This window comes from Scyliorhinus torazame, chromosome 4 (assembly GCF_047496885.1).
Source record: "Scyliorhinus torazame isolate Kashiwa2021f chromosome 4, sScyTor2.1, whole genome shotgun sequence".
NCBI classification, from domain to species: Eukaryota; Metazoa; Chordata; class Chondrichthyes; order Carcharhiniformes; family Scyliorhinidae; genus Scyliorhinus; species Scyliorhinus torazame.
This window is the reverse complement of record NC_092710.1, coordinates 123,659,937-123,680,894: the sequence shown is the minus strand read 5'-3', so window position 1 is coordinate 123,680,894 and position 20,958 is coordinate 123,659,937. Positions and strand designations below refer to the sequence as shown.

General features: G+C 46.0%; 1 protein-coding gene across 3 annotated transcripts in view; it reads left to right on the top strand.

The window, feature by feature from the left end:
• The window catches only part of lrrc1 (leucine rich repeat containing 1), a 322,043-nt gene that overhangs the window by 171,786 nt on the left and 129,299 nt on the right, over window positions 1-20,958 (top strand). For all 3 annotated transcript variants that reach the window (XM_072498577.1, XM_072498579.1, XM_072498578.1), the window contains exon 10: window positions 9,491-9,574. In XM_072498577.1, coding sequence (XP_072354678.1) covers window positions 9,491-9,574 — 84 coding nt within the window. The remainder of the gene's footprint in view (window positions 1-9,490; window positions 9,575-20,958) is intronic.

Sequence of the window (20,958 nt, the reverse complement as noted above, 5' to 3'; positions counted from 1 at the left end):
GAAATACTACAGACTAAACTATCACTACTGCTAAAGCCTATACTTAGCTTCGGGCACCCACTCGGTCAGAGGAACAATGGCCATTGTTCGGATCTGAGGCTGCTGGGGTCAAAGTGGTAGAGGGGAACAGCTAAGTTTGTCCATCCGGTAGAGAGCTTTGACCTTGGACTTACTTGCTTCTGGTGTAGCTGTTGGATGTGTCTCTCCGCTGTGAGAGCCAAGTCCAAGAGAGCGATTCTCTCTTGGGGGCTCCTTCTTATACCCAAAGGGGCTTTGCGCTCTTTTGGGCGGGCCTTGAGCTCGGCCCCAATTAATTGGGCCGTTTCTTGATTATTCCTATTGATTTCATCCAGTAAAGGGGTGGGTGCCCTGATGGCTGGGCGTGTCCTATGTGGCGGTTGGCCTGCTTTGTTTCGGTCTCCTCTGGCGCCGGGGTGTCTGCCTTAGTATCGGTTACTCAAATGTTACTCTTTTGTTCCCGGAGATGGGCCATTATTATGCTAATAGGCCTACAGTTTTGGTCTTGTCTGGGAGCTGCAGCTCCAATATACAGACAAGCTATGAACCTGCTTGTTTTCTCAGCATTGTCCATTTTCCCTGCAATCTTTGCAAAGTGTCCATTTTGTAATCGGGAAGTTGCCATCCCAGATGGCTACAACAGCTCAGTCTAAAAAAAACCCAAAAGGGTATAAGTCTATTATACTCTGCTGAATTTTTCAGCTCCTGCAGCGGTCGCAAAGTTTAGATTGTTTGAATTAATTTCTGAAGAACATGAAGAAGACCCTGCAGTTATCCTACAGAAATTAAAGAAATCTGCTCCCCGCTTAAAAAAAATGTTGGACCTCCAAATATTACAATTCTGCTAATCTGGAACTGTTTGAATCAACCCAGTCCTACATGGACACACTAAAGGTCTTAACAGTAAAATGTGCTTTTTGAGCATTTACTGACTAACTCGTTGAGAGATCGGCTGGTAGGGGGCATAGAAAGCGATGTACTCCGAAAACAGCTACTGAAACAGAAGGATCTGACTTTACAGTCTGCTTTAGAAATGTGCATTATTTTAAACGAGCAGTCCGAGAGATTGAACAGAGAATTCAGGTGGGAAACAGCATAGTTTAGGAGGGAAACAGTGCAGTGCAGGGGGCGCTCTGCATCAACTCTGCATCAGCCAGCCACCTGTGTGCACAATTGATGAACGTCGCATAAAGATATCTGTTACATACTACATGAGATTAGCTGATTTGGACGCACCAACAATATGTGCGCCTAGCGGGATACCGATTGGAATGAAGCAAAAGGTTATCAACAAGCTGCATCGAATGACAGAAATGGGTTTAATTACTCCTGTGGAAAAGGCCACAGAATGGATTTCAGCAATGGTAGGCCCGGTGAAAAAGAATGGTACGGTCAGGATATGTATGGACCCTCTACGTTTAAACAAAGTGCTACTCAGGACACATCACCCCATGAAGCCAATAGAACAGGTCATCTCAGACATGCTGCAAGCAAGAGTGATTAGTGTGTTTTGGCAAATTACACTGGATGTGGCATCCTCAAGGTTGACCACGTTCATGTCCCTGGTGTAGGCAGATACTATATATCTGCCTACACCGCAGATATATAGTATCTGCCTACAAAAGCAGCCATATATAGCCACAGTCCAATCGACTCAATGAGAGAACTGTGTGCTCCACCACATCTTCCAGAAAGGTGTGTGTGGGAGAACGCTGATTTCTATGCTGCACTTCTAAACCTGCGTAATCTTTCTCAACAGGGCCTGCCCTCGCCAGCTCAACAGCTCTTCTCTAGAAACACCAGGACCATGATCCCGACTGCCAAGGCCATGTTGCAGCCAGAACGTGCACTCACAGTGCATGAAGCACTGGTACAACGCATATTAAACAAGGCACACCATGACAAATACGGCAACGCTCTCCTCTAGCACTGGGCCAAATGGTCTGTATGGAGACTGCACGAGGTTACAACCAGTTGGCCTCCAATGGTGGCCATTAGGTATGCAATCGCCGTCATCTGTTGCCAGCAGCCAAGTCACCACCAGCTGCTGATTACTCAGATTGATCACTTTTCCTGCCTCAGGCCCCACACGCCTCCCTCAATCCGGATGCCGTTGGAGTCCTGGGTGCAAGTCCAAGGCCTTCACACCACATGAACGCTGTGCCTTGCAGGCCCACCGCAATGCACACAGCCAATAGGACAGTCCCACCTGCACCTGTTGGTGTCTATACACGTTCCAGGCCCAACACATGGTAGTGGAACTTTGTCACGTCTCAAATTGTTTGGAGTGACCAAAGTAATTCCCGTTTTACTTTTGGCATTCCTCCAACTTATCCTGAAAGAAGGGGGATCAGTGCGCACAATGGGCTATGCACTAGTTGCAAGAGCCAAGTTGGAGTTATATTGGTCAAGTGCACACAATAGGCACACAACAGACTGCAACTACAAGAGCCAAATTGCTATATAATTGTTTCTACAGACTGTTATATGCTTCCGTAAATTCATTGTTCTGTTTGCACATACTTAGTTGTACAAAGTTATATGTGTGCACTGTTACATCTCACACTGCTGTGGGCTCAAACTAAATGTGGAGGATGTAAACCAGGTCGTCACGTGACTACATGATAATGTGGTCACGTGGAGAGTCACGGAGGTGGAGCTTGCTTGGCAGGATACCTGGGATGTCGGGCAGAGTAGGTGTGTTAATTAGGGCTCTTATGTTTAGTTAAGAAATCTCCCGTTTGTTGAAAGTCCCTTGTACAGTTGTTGATTTAACACAGAACCACAAAGGTGATATAAAACCAAGGAGAGTTGCATTGGATGGGAGCAGGTGTCTGATGTTAACATGACCATTTCTGTAGTTTCTCAATGTTAAAAAGTTGTGCTTTCCTCTCCATATTTCCTGCAATACTCCCTCTGCACTTTGGGATGCCAACTTCCCATCTGATATTCCATCACTCACTTGCCTGTAAAGTGTTACTTGACCCAGTCTGTGAGCTAAGAATTTCTGTGTATTTGCTTTTAATTTATGAGTGGTTCGAAGTTCCCCTGTACACATTGAAGTCTGTACTGCAGTGGATATTTAAATCGAACCACTTAATTTATTACAAAAGGTACTGCTGGATGTTACTCGAGTAAACATGATGAAGTTATTAACTAAAATACAGATGCAAAGATTGAAATGCAGATCAAGATTTTAAAAAAATACTTAAAGGTGAAATTTCCAAGCCATCTCTGAGATATCTTTGTTGGCCTTTGTTTGAAATCCCCTTTTCCAAAGCGAAGGGGTTGAAACCAAAGGTTCAGTTTAGCTGCTGCAATGGCTTCTGCAGTTGAAGACTTTGCCTTTGCACCAAACTAAACATGCCCTGCAGGTGGTGGCTCTTGGAAGCCTGATTTAGCACAGCAGTCCGATAGCTGTTTCTGTAAACCTTCCTCCGTTTCTCCCTGCTGTGTAGCAGTTTCTGTTTCAAGATGTCTCTCTTGTGATCTTCAAAATGGCTGTTTGCAGCCAGACTGTATACGGTCATAGACTTCCTGCAGTTCAGAAGGAGGCCATTCGGCCCATCGAGTCTGCACTGAACCTCTGAAAGAGCACCCTACCCAGCCCATTCCCCCGTCGTCTTATCCCTGTAACCCGACCCAACCCAGCCGGTTTAGCTCAGTTGGCTAGACAGTTGGTTTGTGATGCAGAACAAGTCAGCAGCGCGGGTACAATTCCCATACTGGCTGAGGTTATTCATGAAAGCCCTGTATTCTCAACTTTGCCCCTCGCATGAGGTGTGGTGATCCTCAGGTTAAACCACTACCAGTTATCTCTCCCCCTCAAAGGGGAAAGCAGCCTATAGTAATCTGGACGATGGCGACTTTACCTTTTACACATCTTTGGACATCTTTGCAAAATCAATAATACTACAGGGGCTGGTTTAGCATAGTGGGCTAAATAGCTGGCTTTTAAAGCAGTTGAAGGCAGGCCAGCAGCGTGGGTTCAATTCCCGTACCAGCCTCCCCGAACAGGCGCAGGAATGTGGCGACGAGGGGCTTTTCACAGTAACTTCATTTGAAGCCTACTTGTGAAAATAAGCGATTTTCTTTTTCATTCATTTTCATTAAGGGGCAATTTAGCATGGCCCATCCAACTAACCTGTACATCTTTGGACTGTGGGAGGAAACCGGTGCACCCGGAGAAATCCTATGCAGACATGGGGAGAATGTGCAAACTCCATACAGATAGTCTCCCAAGGCTGGAATTGAATCCTGGTTCCTGGCTCTGTGAGACAGCAGTGCTAACCATTTGTTAGAAGTTAAAATGATTGCTATCAAACTGTTGAATCATGCTTTCACATTAGGTATTGGGTTAGTCTGGGGTAGGGGGGAATAGGTCCATCCATTGACTTCGTAGCTGAGGTAATTAATCTTTTAAAGCTCTCGACCATTAACTTCAACAGTTCCAGGAGATAAGAAAAAGCTATTCACACCTCCAGGAAAGCCACAATGAGATTTTGTTTACCCTGTGGAAATAAGAATTGAATTTCAAGTATCTTCACATGTCTGGATATGTCTACATGCAATCCACTCGGAGCATTCTGGAAGCTTGATGACATTGCAGTGAAAAGATTCAGGTGACCTTTGGGAGCCATCTATAAGGGACGCAATTCTCCCATCGGGAGTCTAAGTGCCGACGCCAGAGCGAAAACCGGAGTGTTTCATTCCGGTGCCGGAGCCCGCTCCCAGCCCCCTATTCTCCCGCCCCCGGGGGGCTAGGAGCGGCGTCGCGTCATTTACGTGCGCCAGGCCTTGGCGGCGTGTAAAAGCGGTGCCGTATAAATGACGTCATCCGCGCATGTGCGGTTGCCGTCCTCCCCAAGGCCGTCCCGCAAGAAGATGTCGGATGGATCTTGCGGGGCGGCGGAGGAAAGGAGGTCCTCCTTCAGAGAGGCCGGCCTGCCGACCGGTGGGCACCGATCGTGGGCCAGATCCCATTTGACGCCCCCCCCCCCCCCCCCCGGTGCAGGAATCCCCTTCCTCTCCCAACAGCCCCCCCCCCCCCCCCCCCCCCGCGTTCCCACGCTGTTCCCACCGGCAGCGACCAGGTGTGGACGGCGCCGGTGGGAACCTGTCGTATTGGGCAGGCCACTCGGCCCATCCGGGCCGGAGAATCGCTGCTCGCCCGTTGCAAACGGCGAGCGATGATTCTCCCAGCGGCCAGCCGTGATTCTCGCCGCGCCGGTTTGGGGGTGTGGGAGAATCGCGAGCGGGTGTCGGGGCGGCGTGGCGTGACACGCGTGGCGCCCCGGCGATTCTTCCACCTGGGGTGAGGGGGGGGGAGAATTCTGCCCAAGGTTTCTTGTGTGTGTTTAAGCAGGAAGATGAAATGAAATGAAAATCACTTATTGTCACAAGTAGGGTTCAAATGAAGTTACTGTGAAAAGCCCCTAGTCGCCACAATCCGGTGCCTGTTCAGGGAGGCTGGTACGGGAATTGAAGCCGCGCTGCTGGCCTGCCTTGGTCTGCTTTAAAAGCCAGCTATTTAGCCCTGTGCTAAACCAGCCCCTGCAAAGATTAGCTTTGCAAAATCAATAATACTACAGCTACACCTTTGTGACAACTATGCAACCCAGTATTTTGGGCACTGCTTTGACTTGAATTACATTTTTTTAAATTCAGAAAACTGCAGTTCAACTTAATTTTATTTGGTTGTTAATGATGAGGTGTTGTGAAGTAATCATGTGAACAGCTATTTACATAACTTGGGACACATGTCCTGTTTAATGTCAGTTTGAACTATTAAATATTTATTCAGAAGGAGAGGAGCAAAGATTCACGATTCTTAAACTGGTGTGGTTTGTGATGTCAAGAAGGAAAGGAAATATTTATATATGAAAGAATGTTAGTGTATATTGAAAGAGTCTGAAAAGAGGTGGCTAGTGCGATAGTTGTTGTGTTGGTACATTCCATAGATTTGGGAAAAGTCCCACTAGATTGGAAAATAGGGAATGTAACCCCTTTATCCAAAAAGAGAGGGAGACCGAAAGCGGGAAACTATAGGCCAGTTAGCTTACCGTCTGTCAGAGGGAAAATGTTACAAGTTGTTGTTAACAATGTTATGTCATTTAGAAAAAATCAAGGCAGTCAGGCAAAGTCAACATGGCTTTGTGAAAGGGAAACCCTGTTTAACCAATTTATTTCTTTGAAAGAGTCACAAGTGCTGTGGGTAAAGGGGAACCGGTGGATGCATTGCACTTAGATTTCCAGAAAGTATTTGATAAGATGCCACATCAAAGATTATTGCGAAAAGTAAAAGCTCATGATGTTGAGGGTTGTATATTGGCATGGATAGAGGATTGGCCAGCTAACAGGAAACCGAGAGTAGAGAAAAATGAATGTTTTTTGAGTGACAACTTATATCATTGACTTTGAAAAAGGAACCAAAGGTATGTTTGCTAAATTTGCTGATGGCACAAAGATAGGTAGGAAAGTAAGTTGTTAAGACAACAGAAGATGGCGAAAAGGGACATAGATAGGTTAAGTGAGTAGTATTATGATCCCAGACCAGACTTCAGTCTAGGATATTGAACAGAAACCCAAATATTTTATTTCATTTGTAAGAGTGTGTGAAAAGGTTATTTCACTCTAGGAGTGATTTCACGCACAAATAGGGACATATATTAAAACAAACTTTAGACACAGTATTGTTAACTTTAACATCAGAAAGAAAAATACCTTGCAATTACCCATTAAACAATGCTTAACAATACAATGAAACAATTCTAGACTAAAATGTTTATTGTCACGCCTATCTTTTTAAAAAATAAATTTAGAGTACCCAATTCATTTTTGCCAATTAAGGGGCAATTTAGCGTGGCTAATCCACCTACCCTGCCCGTCTTTGGGGTGTGGGGGTGAAACCCACACAAACTCGGGGAGAAAGTGCAAACTCCACACGGACAGTGACCCAGGGCTGGGATCGAACCTGGGACCTCGGTGCCGTGAGATAACCGTGCAAATCACTGCGCCACCGTGCTGCGCCACATCTATCTTTATCTCCACCCAAACAACACCCATTTCAGGTCAAAATCCACTTTCAAATGCAGTTGATGAACACAGGGTTACTGTCTGAACACTTGAATAGAGCTCCCTTAAAATGACTAATTGGCGAGAGAGATACGTTATGTCAGGAAAAAGCCCACAGTTTCTTGTGTGGGTCAGACCACTGTTTAACCTGCCAGCCTTTGAGAAAACTGCTCCTGCCCAATTCACAGGCAAATCCTTAACTCAGTGTTTTGAGTAGCTGTTTGTCTGGTCTGTCCCCAGTCAAATCTTAAACTTAACTGAAACCCAAAACTGAACACCTGACTGCTTCAGTCACTGTCTCCTCCCATTAACTACATAATATTACTGAGCTAAAACACAATGGCCCGAGAATGTGATTCTCTTTTCCTGTCGGAAGTGCACCCCGCCCGCTGGTTTCCTGACAGTATGGGGTGGCTTCAAAGGAAGTTCCATTGATAAGCAGCGAGAGTATAGAATCCCACAGCAGCGAATGGCAGGCTGCTGAGAAACACGTGGCTGGAGGACCAGAGAATCCGGTCCATTGTCTCTAATTATCTACTCCCCAGGGAACCTTCTTCAAATAAACATAACTCCATTCGCCTAACTTTTACGATGCTTTAATTCCACCTCGTAACCACAAAGTCTGGCTGCCTTGCAAACCAGGATTTTAAAAAACATTACTGCAGCAATCGTACACGCACTAACCCAGGCTTTTAAGCCTTACTGCACCAGATGCATATAATACAACACATCTGAAATGCCTACATTTATCACAGTAGGCAAAGTTCTGGCAAATGGAGTATCATGTGGGAAAATGTGAAATTGTCCATGGGCGAACAATAAAAAAGAATCATGTTATCTCAATAGTAAGGGATTGCAGAGCTTTGAGGTGCAGAGGAATCTGGGTGCCCTCGTGCATGAATTACAAAAGGCTAATATACAAGTACAGCAAGTAATTCGGAAAGCTAATAGAATGTTTTCATTTATTGTGAGGGGAATTAAACATGAAAGGAGGGGGGTTATGCTTCAGTTGCACAGGGCATTTATGAGACCACATCTGGAATAGTGTGTAAATATTAGTTGCTTGGTTAAGGAGAGATGTAAATACATTGAAGCAGTTCAGAGAAGGTTTACTGACTAATACCTGGAATTGGCAGGTTGTCTTGCAAGGAGAGGTTGGGCAGGTCAGGCTTGTATTTAGTGGAGTGTCGAAGAGTAAGAGGCAACTTGATTGAAACTATTAAGATCCTGAGGGCTCTTGACAGGGTGGATGTAGAGAGCTTGCTTCAGCTTGTGGGAGAATCTAGAACTAGGAGTCACTGTTCAAAAATAAGGGGTTCACCGTTTAAGGCAAAGATGAGAAAAAATTGTTACTCTCAAAAGGTTGAGAGAAATTGGGCGGGGGGGGAATTTTCCGAGCCCGCGCCGGGCTGGAGAATCGCCGCAACCGCGCCCGACACCGGTGCGCGATTCTCCGAGGTGCAGAGATTCGGCGCGTTTGGCGCGGCACTGGCCGCGGGCCGCTGGAATTGGCGGGGCCGCCGATTCTCCGGCCCGGGTGGGCCGAGCGGCTGCGCTGATACGACAGAGTCTCGCCGGTGCCATTCACCCCTGGTCGCTGCCGGCGGGAACTCTGCGGGAACAGTCGGGGGGAGGCCTGTTTGGGGGGGGGCTTCTTCACCGAGGGGGGGGGCCTCCGATTGGGTCTGGCCTGCGATCGGGGCCCACCAATCGGCGGGCCAGCCTCTTTCTCCCCCCCCCCCCCCGGCCTACATTCTGGCACGGCCGGCCCCTGAACACCGACCCCATGTTGGGTCGGGGCAGGCGCGCGTAAGAAGTCACCCGTGCATGCGCAGGTTGGTGCGGCCCAACTGTGCATGCGCGGGTTGGCGCGATGCCCATTTGGCACCGCGTAAGAAGACTGGAACGACGTGAACCGCTCCAGCGCCGTGCTGGCCCCCTGTAGGGGCCAGAATCCGTCGTCCCCGGGCCCGATTTCACGACGGCGCGAACACTTGGGCTCAATATTGGAGAATCGCCCCCTTGAACTCTCTTCTTCAAAAGGCAGGGGAATCAGAGTCTTTGAATAATTTTAAGGTAGAGCTGGCTAGCTTCTTGGTAATCAAGAAAGTGAAAGGTTTTTGGGATAGGGAGGAGATTACAATCCGATCTCCATGACCTTATTGAATGGCGGAGCAGGCTTGAGGGGCCGAGTGGCCTACTCCCTCACCTAAATTGTATGATGGTATGTTGAAAGTTTTACTGAAAATAATTTGATTTATAACTCTAATTATTTTTTTAAAACATAGATAATGAAGTGAGAACCTCTTATCCTTGGAAGATCCTTCTTAATATCTGAACAACATGAATTGGATAGATTTTGATGTATTTAGTAACAGTTGGAATTGTTTTTTTTAAGGGTTTGCCACGAAGTATTGGAAAGTTACGGAAGCTGACAAATTTTAATGTGGACAGAAATAGATTGGCTTTCCTTCCTAAAGAGGTAAGGCTATGTGATTTCTTCATTCTGAATCAAGGAGGCTGATGTTTAAAAATCATCTCAATTAGTGCTTCTTGAGTGAACAGATGTGGCAGTTTCTGTTTACACTAGAATCGGATTAAAACTCCTCTTCCACACCTTTAGACTTCTTGAAGAGAGTGATTTCTTGTATTGCAGTTATGGGATCTTGTTTATTTTTGAGGAGTTCTTTATTAGTAAGAAAACGCCTGGAGCAAACCAGGTCCCACGTTAAAAAGAAAGATTTTCCAGAATGACAAACACTTGGATGCCTTGAGAACAAATGGAGCTCAAATCCCCTCGGCTTTTCCTGAGTAATCGATATAGTGTGCAGTTACTTGGGCTATTGTTAAAAAGGAAATCGTTAAAATAATCTGTTGCTAAAAAGCATTTTGGCTCAAAGCCTCTGATCGCTCTGGGGGATTACACCCCAGATGTGCCTCAAAAGATGTGTTGGGGAATTCCCCCTACCCACGGGATGCCCCAGGCAAAGAATGTAAAGGAATTGCCTGGGAAGTTCAAACTTCCGATGACAACTATCCTGCACTGGGGACCATCCGATACCCCGATTTAAATCAAAGATTGCAACTGTCTTCCAGGGATAGTCACCCAGGAAAAGTTAGAAGAAATAAAACCACTTCTAACTCTCTGGTAATTACAGTACTAAACCCCCCCCCCCCCCCCCCTATAATCTCTCCCCCAGACTCCCCAAATACCCACTGCTGGCTCTTCGGCGGGCTTTGCATCCCACACGCCCGTCTGTCCTCCTTCAGCACAGTAGTTAGTACAGCTGCCTCACAGCGCCAGAGACCGGGTTCGATTTCGACCTTGGGTGACTGTCTGTGTGGAGTTTGCACTTTCTCCCCATGCCTGTGTGGGTTTCCTCCGGGTGCTCTTATTTCCTCCCACTGTCCAAAGTAGCATGTTCGGTGGATTGGCCATGCCAAATTTCTTCAGGGGATAGGATGGGGGATTGGGCCTAGGTAGGGTAAGCTTTCAGAGGGGCAGTAAAGACTCAATGGGATGAATGGCTTCTTCTGCACTGTAGGGATTCCATTCCATGGAAATGGCATCTCTAACGTACTGTGGAATCTGTTGCACAGGTTTTGCACGCTTCCCCTATTGTAGTGTTGTCATATCAGTGCTAACAATGTCACTCCAGTGCTTAAGGCAGTCTGCTATCATTAGATAAAAATTATATTTTCCTCAGCCTAAATTAAATCCAATATGTTCCATGGTTAAACACTACAAAGTCTGTACTCTTCGAACAATCACTCCATGAGTAATAATGAGGGCCTTGCCGGCCATCGGTAGGACAAGCCTGTTTTAATTATTTTATTTTTAAAAATTATTTTTATTCAGTTTTTCCAATATTATACATAACACAAACAATAATAGCAACAAACTCCATCCCCCTCCCTAACAGCTAACAGTGACCAACTCTTTAAAGTACAAAATTACTCCCGCCATCTCTGGTAAAACCCCTTGTGCCCCTCAAGGTGTATTTAACTTTTTCAAAATACAAATATTCCGTGAGATCCCCCGGCACTGGGTGGAGAAGCTGACCTCCACCCCATCAGCACCCACCTACGAGCAATCAGCAAGGTGAAGGCCAGAACATTGGCCCCGCCCCCGTCTGCAGCTCCGGCAGGTCTGACACCCCAAATCCCCAAATATAGCCACAGGGCCTCAGCTCAATTTGAAGAATTGTTGACATGTTACTGAAGAAGGAGACCAAGAACCCCAGGAGCTTAGGACATTCCCAGAACATATGTACATGGTTGACTGGGTCCCTACTGCACTCATCCTCCTCTCCCACAAACAACCTACTCACCCTCGATTTGGTCCAATGGGCCCTATGCACTACTTTCAGCTGTGTCAGCCCAAACCTCGCACATGATGATATCGCATTCACCCTTCAGAGAATCTTGCACCCTCATCCTCCACTTTGCCCGTAGCTCCTCTTCCCATTTGGTTTTTATCCCAGCCCCGGGTTGCTGTCCACGAGGAATTTGCATATTGTCCCCGTGTCTGTGTGGGTCTCACCCCCACAGCTCAAAGATGCGCAGAGTAGGTGGATTGGCCACACTAAATTGCTGCTTAATTGGGAAAAAAATGAATTGGGTACTTTAAACTAAAAAAATAAGTGAGTATTGCCACCCCCGGGCCCTGCTATCAAAGCCTGAGTGAAATACCTGGTTAACCCAACTTTTCTGAAGCCTAACCTGGTCCCTTACCCGTATAGGTGGGTCTCCGGCAACAGCACCACTTTGGCCCTCAAACTTTTTGAAAATGAAATGAAAATTGCTTATTGTCACAAGTAGGCTTCAAATGAAGTTACTGTGAAAAGCCCCTAGTTGCCACATTCCGGCGCCTGTTCGGTGAGGCTGTTACGGGAATCGACCCGTGCTGCTGGCCTGCCTTGGTCTGCTTTCAAAGCCAGCAATTTAGCCCAGTGTGCTAAATATTTACATGAGATAAAACTCTTGCACATTTCATTGGGCCCCATAAACCCTTCACTTTCCATGTGATCAATCAAATCGGCGGTCCCTCACCCCCTTCCCTTAAAATAGCCGATTCCCGAAATCAGAGCCCACCCCCCCCCCCCCCCCCCCCTCCCCCCCCCAGCAGATACTCCCTCCAAATCGCGAGAACCCTAGAGGGCTCAAAGAATCTAGGACAAAGGGAGAGAGAAGACCCCACACTAACCACTAACCAGCAGCCATTTCAAATCTAATCAACTGTATCATACAAAGTATAAAAGGGGGAAAGGGAGCAAAGAACCCCTCACCGACCAGTCCAAACCACCAATCAAGTCTCATATAAACCCCCTCTGTTCAGTCCAAGTCCTACAGCTTTGACACACACCTCTGCTTCCTCCGCCGCCTCGAAAAATCATCTCGTGGACAGCAACCCTCAGCCTCGCCAGGTGTGTCACGCCAAACTGCACTCCACTTCGATATAGCGGCAATTTTGCTCTATTGAAGGTCGTCCCCTTTCTTGCCAACGCAGCGGCAATATCTTAATATATGTGGATATTGCTATCTTCCCATCGAACCTCCCGATTTTAGTTGCCCCATTTTAGGACGCCCTCCTTTGACAGATTGCTGTGCAAGCACTCGATTACCGAACACAGTAGCTCATTCCCTGATGACTGGAGAGGGAGGGGGAGGATCCAGTTGTTGTGGTCCATGTCGGTACCAACAACATTGGCAAGTCTAGGAAAGAGGACCTGTTTAGAGATTATAAAGAGCTAGGATTCAAATTAAAAAAACAGGTCCTCAAGGGTCATAATCTCCGGATTACTGCCCGAGCCACGTGCAAATTGGCATAGGGAGGCAAGAATAAGGGAAGTTAACACGTGGCTGAAAGAGTGGTGTGGGAAAGAGGGGTTCCTTTTCATGGGACACTGGCATCAGTTTTGGGACAGGGGGACCTATACCGTTGGGATGGTCTCCACCTGAACCGAGCTGGGACCAGTGTTCTGGCGAAAAGAATAAATAGGGTGGTCAATAGGACTTTAAACTAAAGATTGGGGGGGGAAGGGAAAGTCAGGGAACCAAGAGGTGAAGTAATCAGTGGGAAGGGTAGCTGCTTAGGAATACAAAAAAACACGAAAAGACAAAACTCAGGAGAGGTTACGATAGTCGCCATCCCACAAAATATGACACAGTGTATGGAAAGGCTCAGTAAACCAAGGCCCACCACACTAAGAAAACAAAAAGGGACGGTCAATAGAGAATTAAAGGTGCTATATTTAAATGCGCGCAGTGTACGGAACAAGGTAGATGAGCTTGTGGCCCAGATTGTGACTGGCAGGTATGATGTGGTAGGCATCACAGAGACATCGTTGCGGGGGGTTCAGGACTGGCATTTAAACATCCAGGGATTCACAACCTATCGAAAAGACAGAGAGGTGGGCAGAGGGGGCGGGGTTGCCTTGTTAGTTAGGAATGAAATTAAATCAATAGCACTAAATGACATAGGGTCAGATGATGTGGAGTCAGTGTGGGTAGAGTTGAGGAACCACAAAGGCAAAAAAACCATAATGGGAGTTATGTACAGGCCTCCTAACAGTGGTCAGGACCGGGGGCACAAAATGCACCACGAAATAGAAAGTGCATGTCAGAAAGGCAAGGTCACAGTGATCATGGGGGACTTCAATATGCAGGTGGACTGGGTAAATAATGCTGCCAGTGGACCCAAGGAAAGGGAATTCATTGAATGTTTACAGGAGGGCTTTTTGGAACAGCTTGTGATGGAGCCCACGAGGGAACAGGCCATTCTGGACTTAGCGTTATGTAATGAGCCAGACTTGATTAAAGATCTTAAAGTAAGGGAGCACTTAGGAGGCAGTGATCATAATATGGTAGAATTCAATCTCCAATTTGAAAGAAAGAAGGTAGAATCAGATGTAAAGGTGTTACAGTTAAATAAAGGTAACTACAGGGGCATGAGGGAGGAACTGACGAAAATCGACTGGGAGCAGAGCCTACTGGGAAAGACAGTAGAACAGCAATGGCAGGAGTTTCTGGGAGTAATTGAGGACACAGTGCAGAGGTTCATCCCAAAGAAAAGAAAGGTTATCAGAGGGGGGATTAGGCAGCCATGGCTGACAAAGGAAGTTAGGGAATGCATCAAAGCAAAAGAGAAAGCCTATAATGTGGCAAAGAGTAGTGGGAAGTCAGAAGATTGGGAAGGCTACAAAAACAAACAGGATAACAAAGAGAGAAATAAGGAAAGAGAGGATCAAATATGAAGGTAGGCTAGCCAGTAACATTAGGAATGATAGTAAAAGTTTCTTTAAATACATTAAAAACAAACGGGAGGCAAAAGTTGACATTGGGCCGCTCCAAAATGACGCTGGTAATTTTGTGATGGGAGACAAGGAAATAGCTGAGGAACTAAATAAGTACTTTGCGTCAGTCTTCACAGTAGAAGACATGAGTAATATCCCACCAGGAGTCAGGGGGCAGAGTTGAATATGGTAGCCATCACGAAGGAGAAAGTGCTAGAGAAACTAAGAGGTCTAAAAATTGATAAATCTCCGGGCCCAGATGGACTACATCCTAGAGTTCTGAAGGAGATAGCTGAAGAAATAGTGGAGGCGTTAGTTATGATCTTTCAAAAGTCACTGGAGTCCGGGAAAGTCCCAGAGGATTGGAAAATCGCTGTTGTAACCCCCCTGTTCAAGAAGGGAACAAGGAAAAAGATGGAAAATTATAGGCCAATTAGCCTAACCTCGGTTGTTGGCAAGATTCTAGAATCCATTGTTAAGGATGAGATTTCTAAATTCTTGGAAGTGCAGGGTCAGATTAGGACAAGTCAGCATGGATTTAGTAAGGGGAGGTCGTGCCTGACAAACCTGTTAGAGTTCTTTGAAGAGATAACAAATAGGTTAGACCAAGGAGAGCCAATGGATATTATCTATCTTGACTTCCAAAAGGCCTTTGATAAGGTGCCTCACGGGAGACTGCTGAGTAAAATAAGGGCCCATGGTATTCGAGGCAAGGTACTAACATGGATTGACGATTGGCTGTCAGGCAGAAGGCAGAGAGTTGGGAAAAAGGTTTTTTTTCGGAATGGCAACCGGTGACGAGTGGTGTCCCGCAGGGTTCAGTGTTAGGGCCACAGCTGTTCTCTTTATATATTAATGATCTAGATGACGGAACTGGGGGCATTCTGGCTAAGTTTGCCGATGATACAAAGATAGGTGGAGGGGCAGGTAGTATGGAGGAGGTGGGGAGGCTGCAGAAAGATTTAGACAGTTTAGGAGAGTGGTCCAAGAAATGGCTGATGAAATTCAACGTGGGCAAGTGCGAGGTCTTGCACTTTGGAAAAAAGAATAGAGGCATGGACTATTTTCTAAACGGTGACAAAATTCATAATGCTGAAGTGCAAAGGGACTTGGGAGTCCTAGTCCAGGATTCTCTAAAGGTAAACTTGCAGGTTGAGTCCGTAATTCAGAAAGCAAATGCAATGTTGTCATTCATCTCAAGAGGCTTGGAATATAAAAGCAGGGATGTACTTCTGAAGCTTTATAAAGCATTAGTTAGGCCCCATTTAGAATACTGTGAGCAATTTTGGGCCCCACACCTCAGGAAGGACATACTGGCACTGGAGCGGGTCCAGCGGAGATTCACACGGATGATCCCAGGAATGGTAGGCCTAACATACGATGAACGTCTGAGGATCCTGGGATTATATTCATTGGAGTTTAGGAGGTTGAGGGGAGATCTAATAGAAACTTACAAGATAATGAATGGCTTAGATAGGGTGGATGTAGGGAAGTTGTTTCCATTAGCAGGGGAGACTAGGACCCAGGGGCACAGCCTTAGAATAAAAGGGAGTCACTTTAGAACAGAGATGAGGAGAAATTTCTTCAGCTAGAGAGTGGTGGGTCTGTGGAATTCATTGCCACAGAGGGCGGTGGAGGCCGGGACGTTGAGTGTCTTTAAGACAGAAAGTTGATAAATTCTTGCTTTCTCGAGGAATTAAGGGCTATGGAGAGAGAGCGGGTAAATGGAGTTGAAACCAGCCATGATTGAATGGCGGAGTGGACTCGATGGGCCGAATGGCCTTACTTCCGCTCCTATGTCTTATGGTCTTATGGCTTCACCTGAAGTGACTTGTGGGCCCAATCAAGCATGATGCCCCCCCCCCCCCCCCAACCAACCGTTTCAACATCATACACTTATTTACCAAAATATTCAGTCGACCTCTGACCCTCCACCCCCTGAGGCAGCCTCACGGTCCTCAGGTTATGCCATCGCGACCTATTCTCCACGCAGTCGGCCTTCGCTCTCAGTCCTTATTTCGCTCTTCCACCCATTTCAGCTCAGCATTTAGCGAGGCCAGCTGGTCATTGTGCCACGACAGCACCTCCTCTCCCTCCTTCAACACCTCGCCATGCTGCCACACTGTCACCGACGTCTTTTCCACTGCCTCCTTTACAGATGCCTCATCCACTGATTTTCTAAGGGTCTCCTTCATTATTCTCCCATGTCGCCCAAAATGCTTGCCGAATTGTTTATCGAATTCGGCAGCCATCACCTCAGCCAATTTATCGACTGTAATCGGCAAGGCTCCACCCGATATACCTGCCTTCGCCATCTTAGGTCTCCCTGGGCTCCATGCCTTGCTCAATTCCTCTGACGGATTGCTGCTTCCACCTTTTTTAATTAAGCTTTTTTCGCGTTCTTGGACGTCCTTAACCCCACAACTCTCGATTGGGTTTACGTCTGTTCACCAAATACTCCCGAAAAAAGAATAAAAAATCAATGGCTCTGGCGGGAGCTACCTTTCGTACGGCCACCCTCCACATCCGAAAAATAAAAAGCCTGTTTTGATACATTTATGTTTTAACTTTATTTTTAAAAAGTGTATACTCATCTGACCACTTTCTAACCGCTGGCTATGTATACAAACGTGACCCGAAGTAACTTACTCAATGAACCGTACCTTCCTGGCTCCCCAGGATATGCTGGGGAATCCCTGTGGGACATTCCCGGGTCAGCGTTTCCCTGGCAATTGTCCAGAAGCGCTAGCTTCCACTGGACAATTGTGCTGGGCTGGGAACCATCTGTCAGAAGCGATTTAAATCATTAACGTCAGATGGTTCTGCCAGTCATATACTCATAAATAGTCTTTATTAATGTCGCAAGTAGGCTTACATTAACACTGCAAATGATATTACTTGGAAAAGTCACTCTGAAAGAGCTAGAAGGAGGAGGAAAAGCACTTCGAACTTCAGAGTAACTATTTTAAAGAACTCCCCGACCTGATCACCCTCTCCTGAGTGACACCCCCACATCCCATTCACTTACTTTGGAAGTTTACCTTTTCATTTTCACTGGGACCTTTATATTCACATGCTGTGCAGCAGCTAGTGCTGTAAAAAAGGTGGTGTATCCTACTTTTGCCCTGCTCCTTTTGCACTGGTGGGGGGTGGGGGTGGGTGGAAGGGGGGTGGGGGGGGGGGGGGGGGGGGGGGCTTCGCTTCTTCCGTCACACCTGGCCTGAGTCAGGAAGGTCAGGCAAGACGGGTGCTTTGCGTTTCAAGAGCTGCAAAGTCGCTGCAGAGTGACAATCTGCAGCTGACTGCCACTCCAAGAAAATTACGGACCATTTGTTTCCCTCCTTTCCCATGCTCTCCACCCTCCTTGGCCATATGAAGGTATACCTTGCCTCTGCTACCTGAAACGATAGCCACTCAGAGTTGGAAAATTGCTGCCTTTTGTCAGACAGAGGGCAGCCTGTTGATGCAGGAGTCTGATGAGTAATACGTGTTGGCCTTATTGCATCCCTGCCATATTTTGAAAATAGCATGTTGTAATTTTGGGGAAAGCATGCTGACACTTAAATTTGTTTGCAATGTACTTCAGAATAAATGAAGTTGTTTTAATTAAGGAGGTTGAGAGGGGTTCAGTTAATTACAATGTAATATGAAATAAATGTCACACTTCTAATAGATGCAAACAAATAATGTGCCTTGTTAAGTAATGTTTCTTCAATTTGAATTTGTGATTCAAGTGAGTTTGATGATCATTTTATATGGCAAAGCAAGTTATGCCCAAAATATGTTCAGCAACCTGATGGCATCCCATTCAGCCAATACTCAAACTGACTTTAAAAAGATTCCGGGTAAAGTAAACTTTTTTTCTTTCCAAGTTACTGTTCAGTTTTTTTTGGAGGGTTCAGCCTGAGGCTTGGCTTGTGCTGCAGGAGAAAACAACTTGATGAGGTTAAATATTGCCAACAATGTCTTAGCCTAATTGCAGCAAAAAAGTGCCAGAGGATTTGAAAGCTTAATATTTTCATGCTTTTATTTTCTGTGAGCATTCGCTGCTTGAGAAATGAGTGAAGTAGGAATGTAAACCTGTGAGTATGTTTATACGTGAAGCCCATCGGCGATTGCACGCAATCGTGAGATGCTGTATTCTACTTTGGGAGCTTTGTTTGCTTTGCGATTGCTTGACTTCACGCTTTGCATTTCATGTCCGGCTTGGATTGTTTACTTTGATTTATTAACAAAGCTGAATGTTCGACTGAAACAGCATGAGCATGCAAAATAGGATGTGTTTTCGATGGTGGTGGAATGTTTCCGGCAAATACATATATTATGCCAATTTATTGGGTGATTAATGTCCAGCATCATTGTACAATTTTTGTAATATCACGGGTGAATACCGGAGATCACTCTTTCAGTGTCAAGACAGTGTGCGGTAAATAATACCAGATCGTTTAGAAAATATTCTTGGATGTACTGATTTTATAGTTTAAAAATAGTTTTCCTGTTGGCTCTCCTTTGTTAGGAAGTTCAGCTCCTGATCGTAAACATTCTGGCCGGTTGGACTGGGGGTTGGGGTGTCCGGTGTCACGCAGGCCATTGGTTCATCTGGGGAGGCAGGGGCTGGGTGGTTTGGTGGGTCCTCTGGGGGGTGGTTCTGGGATGTGTGGTGTGGGGGGGGCGGTTACCTGTGTGGGACTCGGTCTGGGTTTTTTAAATATCTACTCTGAAGTTATAAGTGATTTTGTTTCCTTTCTAACTCCTTCAGAGTAACTATGAGGTAAAACTGATAGAATCTTCTGAAGTTAGCGGTTTTAATCGTGTTGTCGGATAGTTCTCAGCCCAACACAATTGTCTCGGGTAAATTAGCCCTTCTGGACAATTGCTGGGTAAACCCTTACATGGGAACTTCTGAGAGGGATTCCCCAGTGCATCATTGGGGTTTCCTCAGATGTGATGCAGGGGAACCAAGAAGTTATGGCCCTCTGTTTTTGGGCACACAATCTCATAGCTGTTATTACCATTGAGATTTGCAATGATGAAGAAATCTTGGTGGTGGTATTTGGTTGATAAACCGCAGCAATGAAAATGAGAAAGGACGGAAGAGGAAATGTTGAAAATATCCATCTAGTTTGTTGTGTTTTAAAGCTGAAACTTTTCAGATTTGAATTAAGTGTATAAACGCATCTAAAGTTGCTTGGGATCTATAACCTACTCAGATTACATCATCTCTGTAAAATGCATGCAACTGGTATTTGTTTACGTGGGAGATAAGTATGTAACTAAGTTATGTCAAATGAAGCTATATGTGCTGCTTTATTGGACGTCTCACATATCACCTGTGTCATGCTCATTTTCTCCATTTGTTTTATTAGTAGAAATCTGTAAATGTGTTTGTGTGTGGCGGCTCATATACACTGAATCATTGGTAGTGACTTGAAACTTAATAATGTGGTTTGTGCAAGCTAAATTGGCTAGTTTTATTCGCTTATGTATCATTTATCTTCTCGTGTAACTTCTTGTCCAACAGTGTTTTGGGGATTGTGTCGGAACTGGGGCTGGATTCTCTGTTTCGCAGTCAACGCACCCACGCCCGGGGATTTCCCGATGGCGTGGGGCTGCCCACAATGGGAAACCCCATTGGCCGGCTGGCGGGATGGAGAATCCCACCCCTGAATTTTTACAGTCTCATTTGTAATAGAAACTAGGAGCAGGAGGAGGCCATTCGGCCCCATGAGCCTGCTGTGCCATTCATTATGATCATGGCTCATCATCCAACTAAGTAACCTGTTCCCGCTTTTCCCCCCATATCCTTTGACCCTTTTAGCCCCAAGTGATGCCTCTAGCTCCTTCATGAAAACATACAATGTTTAGGCCTCAACTGCTTTCTGTGGTAGAGAATGCCATAGGCTCACCTCTCTATGGGTGAATAAATTTCTCCTCATCTCAGTGTTTACCTTAGACTGTGACCCCTGGTTAGAGGCTGCTGCATTCTTGAGGTGGCACAGTGGAAAATCTTTGAATTTTTTTTTTAAACAGTGCTGATTTGCTTTGTGGTTTTGATTTTCGACCACAAGCTCCAATCTGTCATCCGTGTCTGATACTGTACACCTTGTGTCATTGTAAGGCATTCATAGAATCATAGAATCCCTACAGTGCAGACGGAGGCTATTCGGCCCATCGTGTCTGCATTGACCCTTCGAAGGAGCACCCTGGCCCATCCCCGTAACCTAACATGCTCATCCCTGGACATCAAGGGATAATTTGCATGACCAATCCACCTAACCTTTGGACTTGTGAACATTTTTGGCATTCCTCATGTTCATGATAAAAGATGAACACTTTGTTTTGGGTCAGTCTATGGAAGGAAAGCAGTCACATATGTGACTTTATCTATATGCTGTTTATGTTCTAATCAACCAAAACAGCCTTCAACTTCTTGTAGCCAGTTAAAATGGCTAACTCCCGATTTAGAATGGCCAACCCCGATTTAAAATGACGAACGAAAAAGGCTGATGGGAAAATCAGCCAACAGGACTAAAACAAGCAGCTGCAGGTAAAACTGTGTATTCACTTCCGG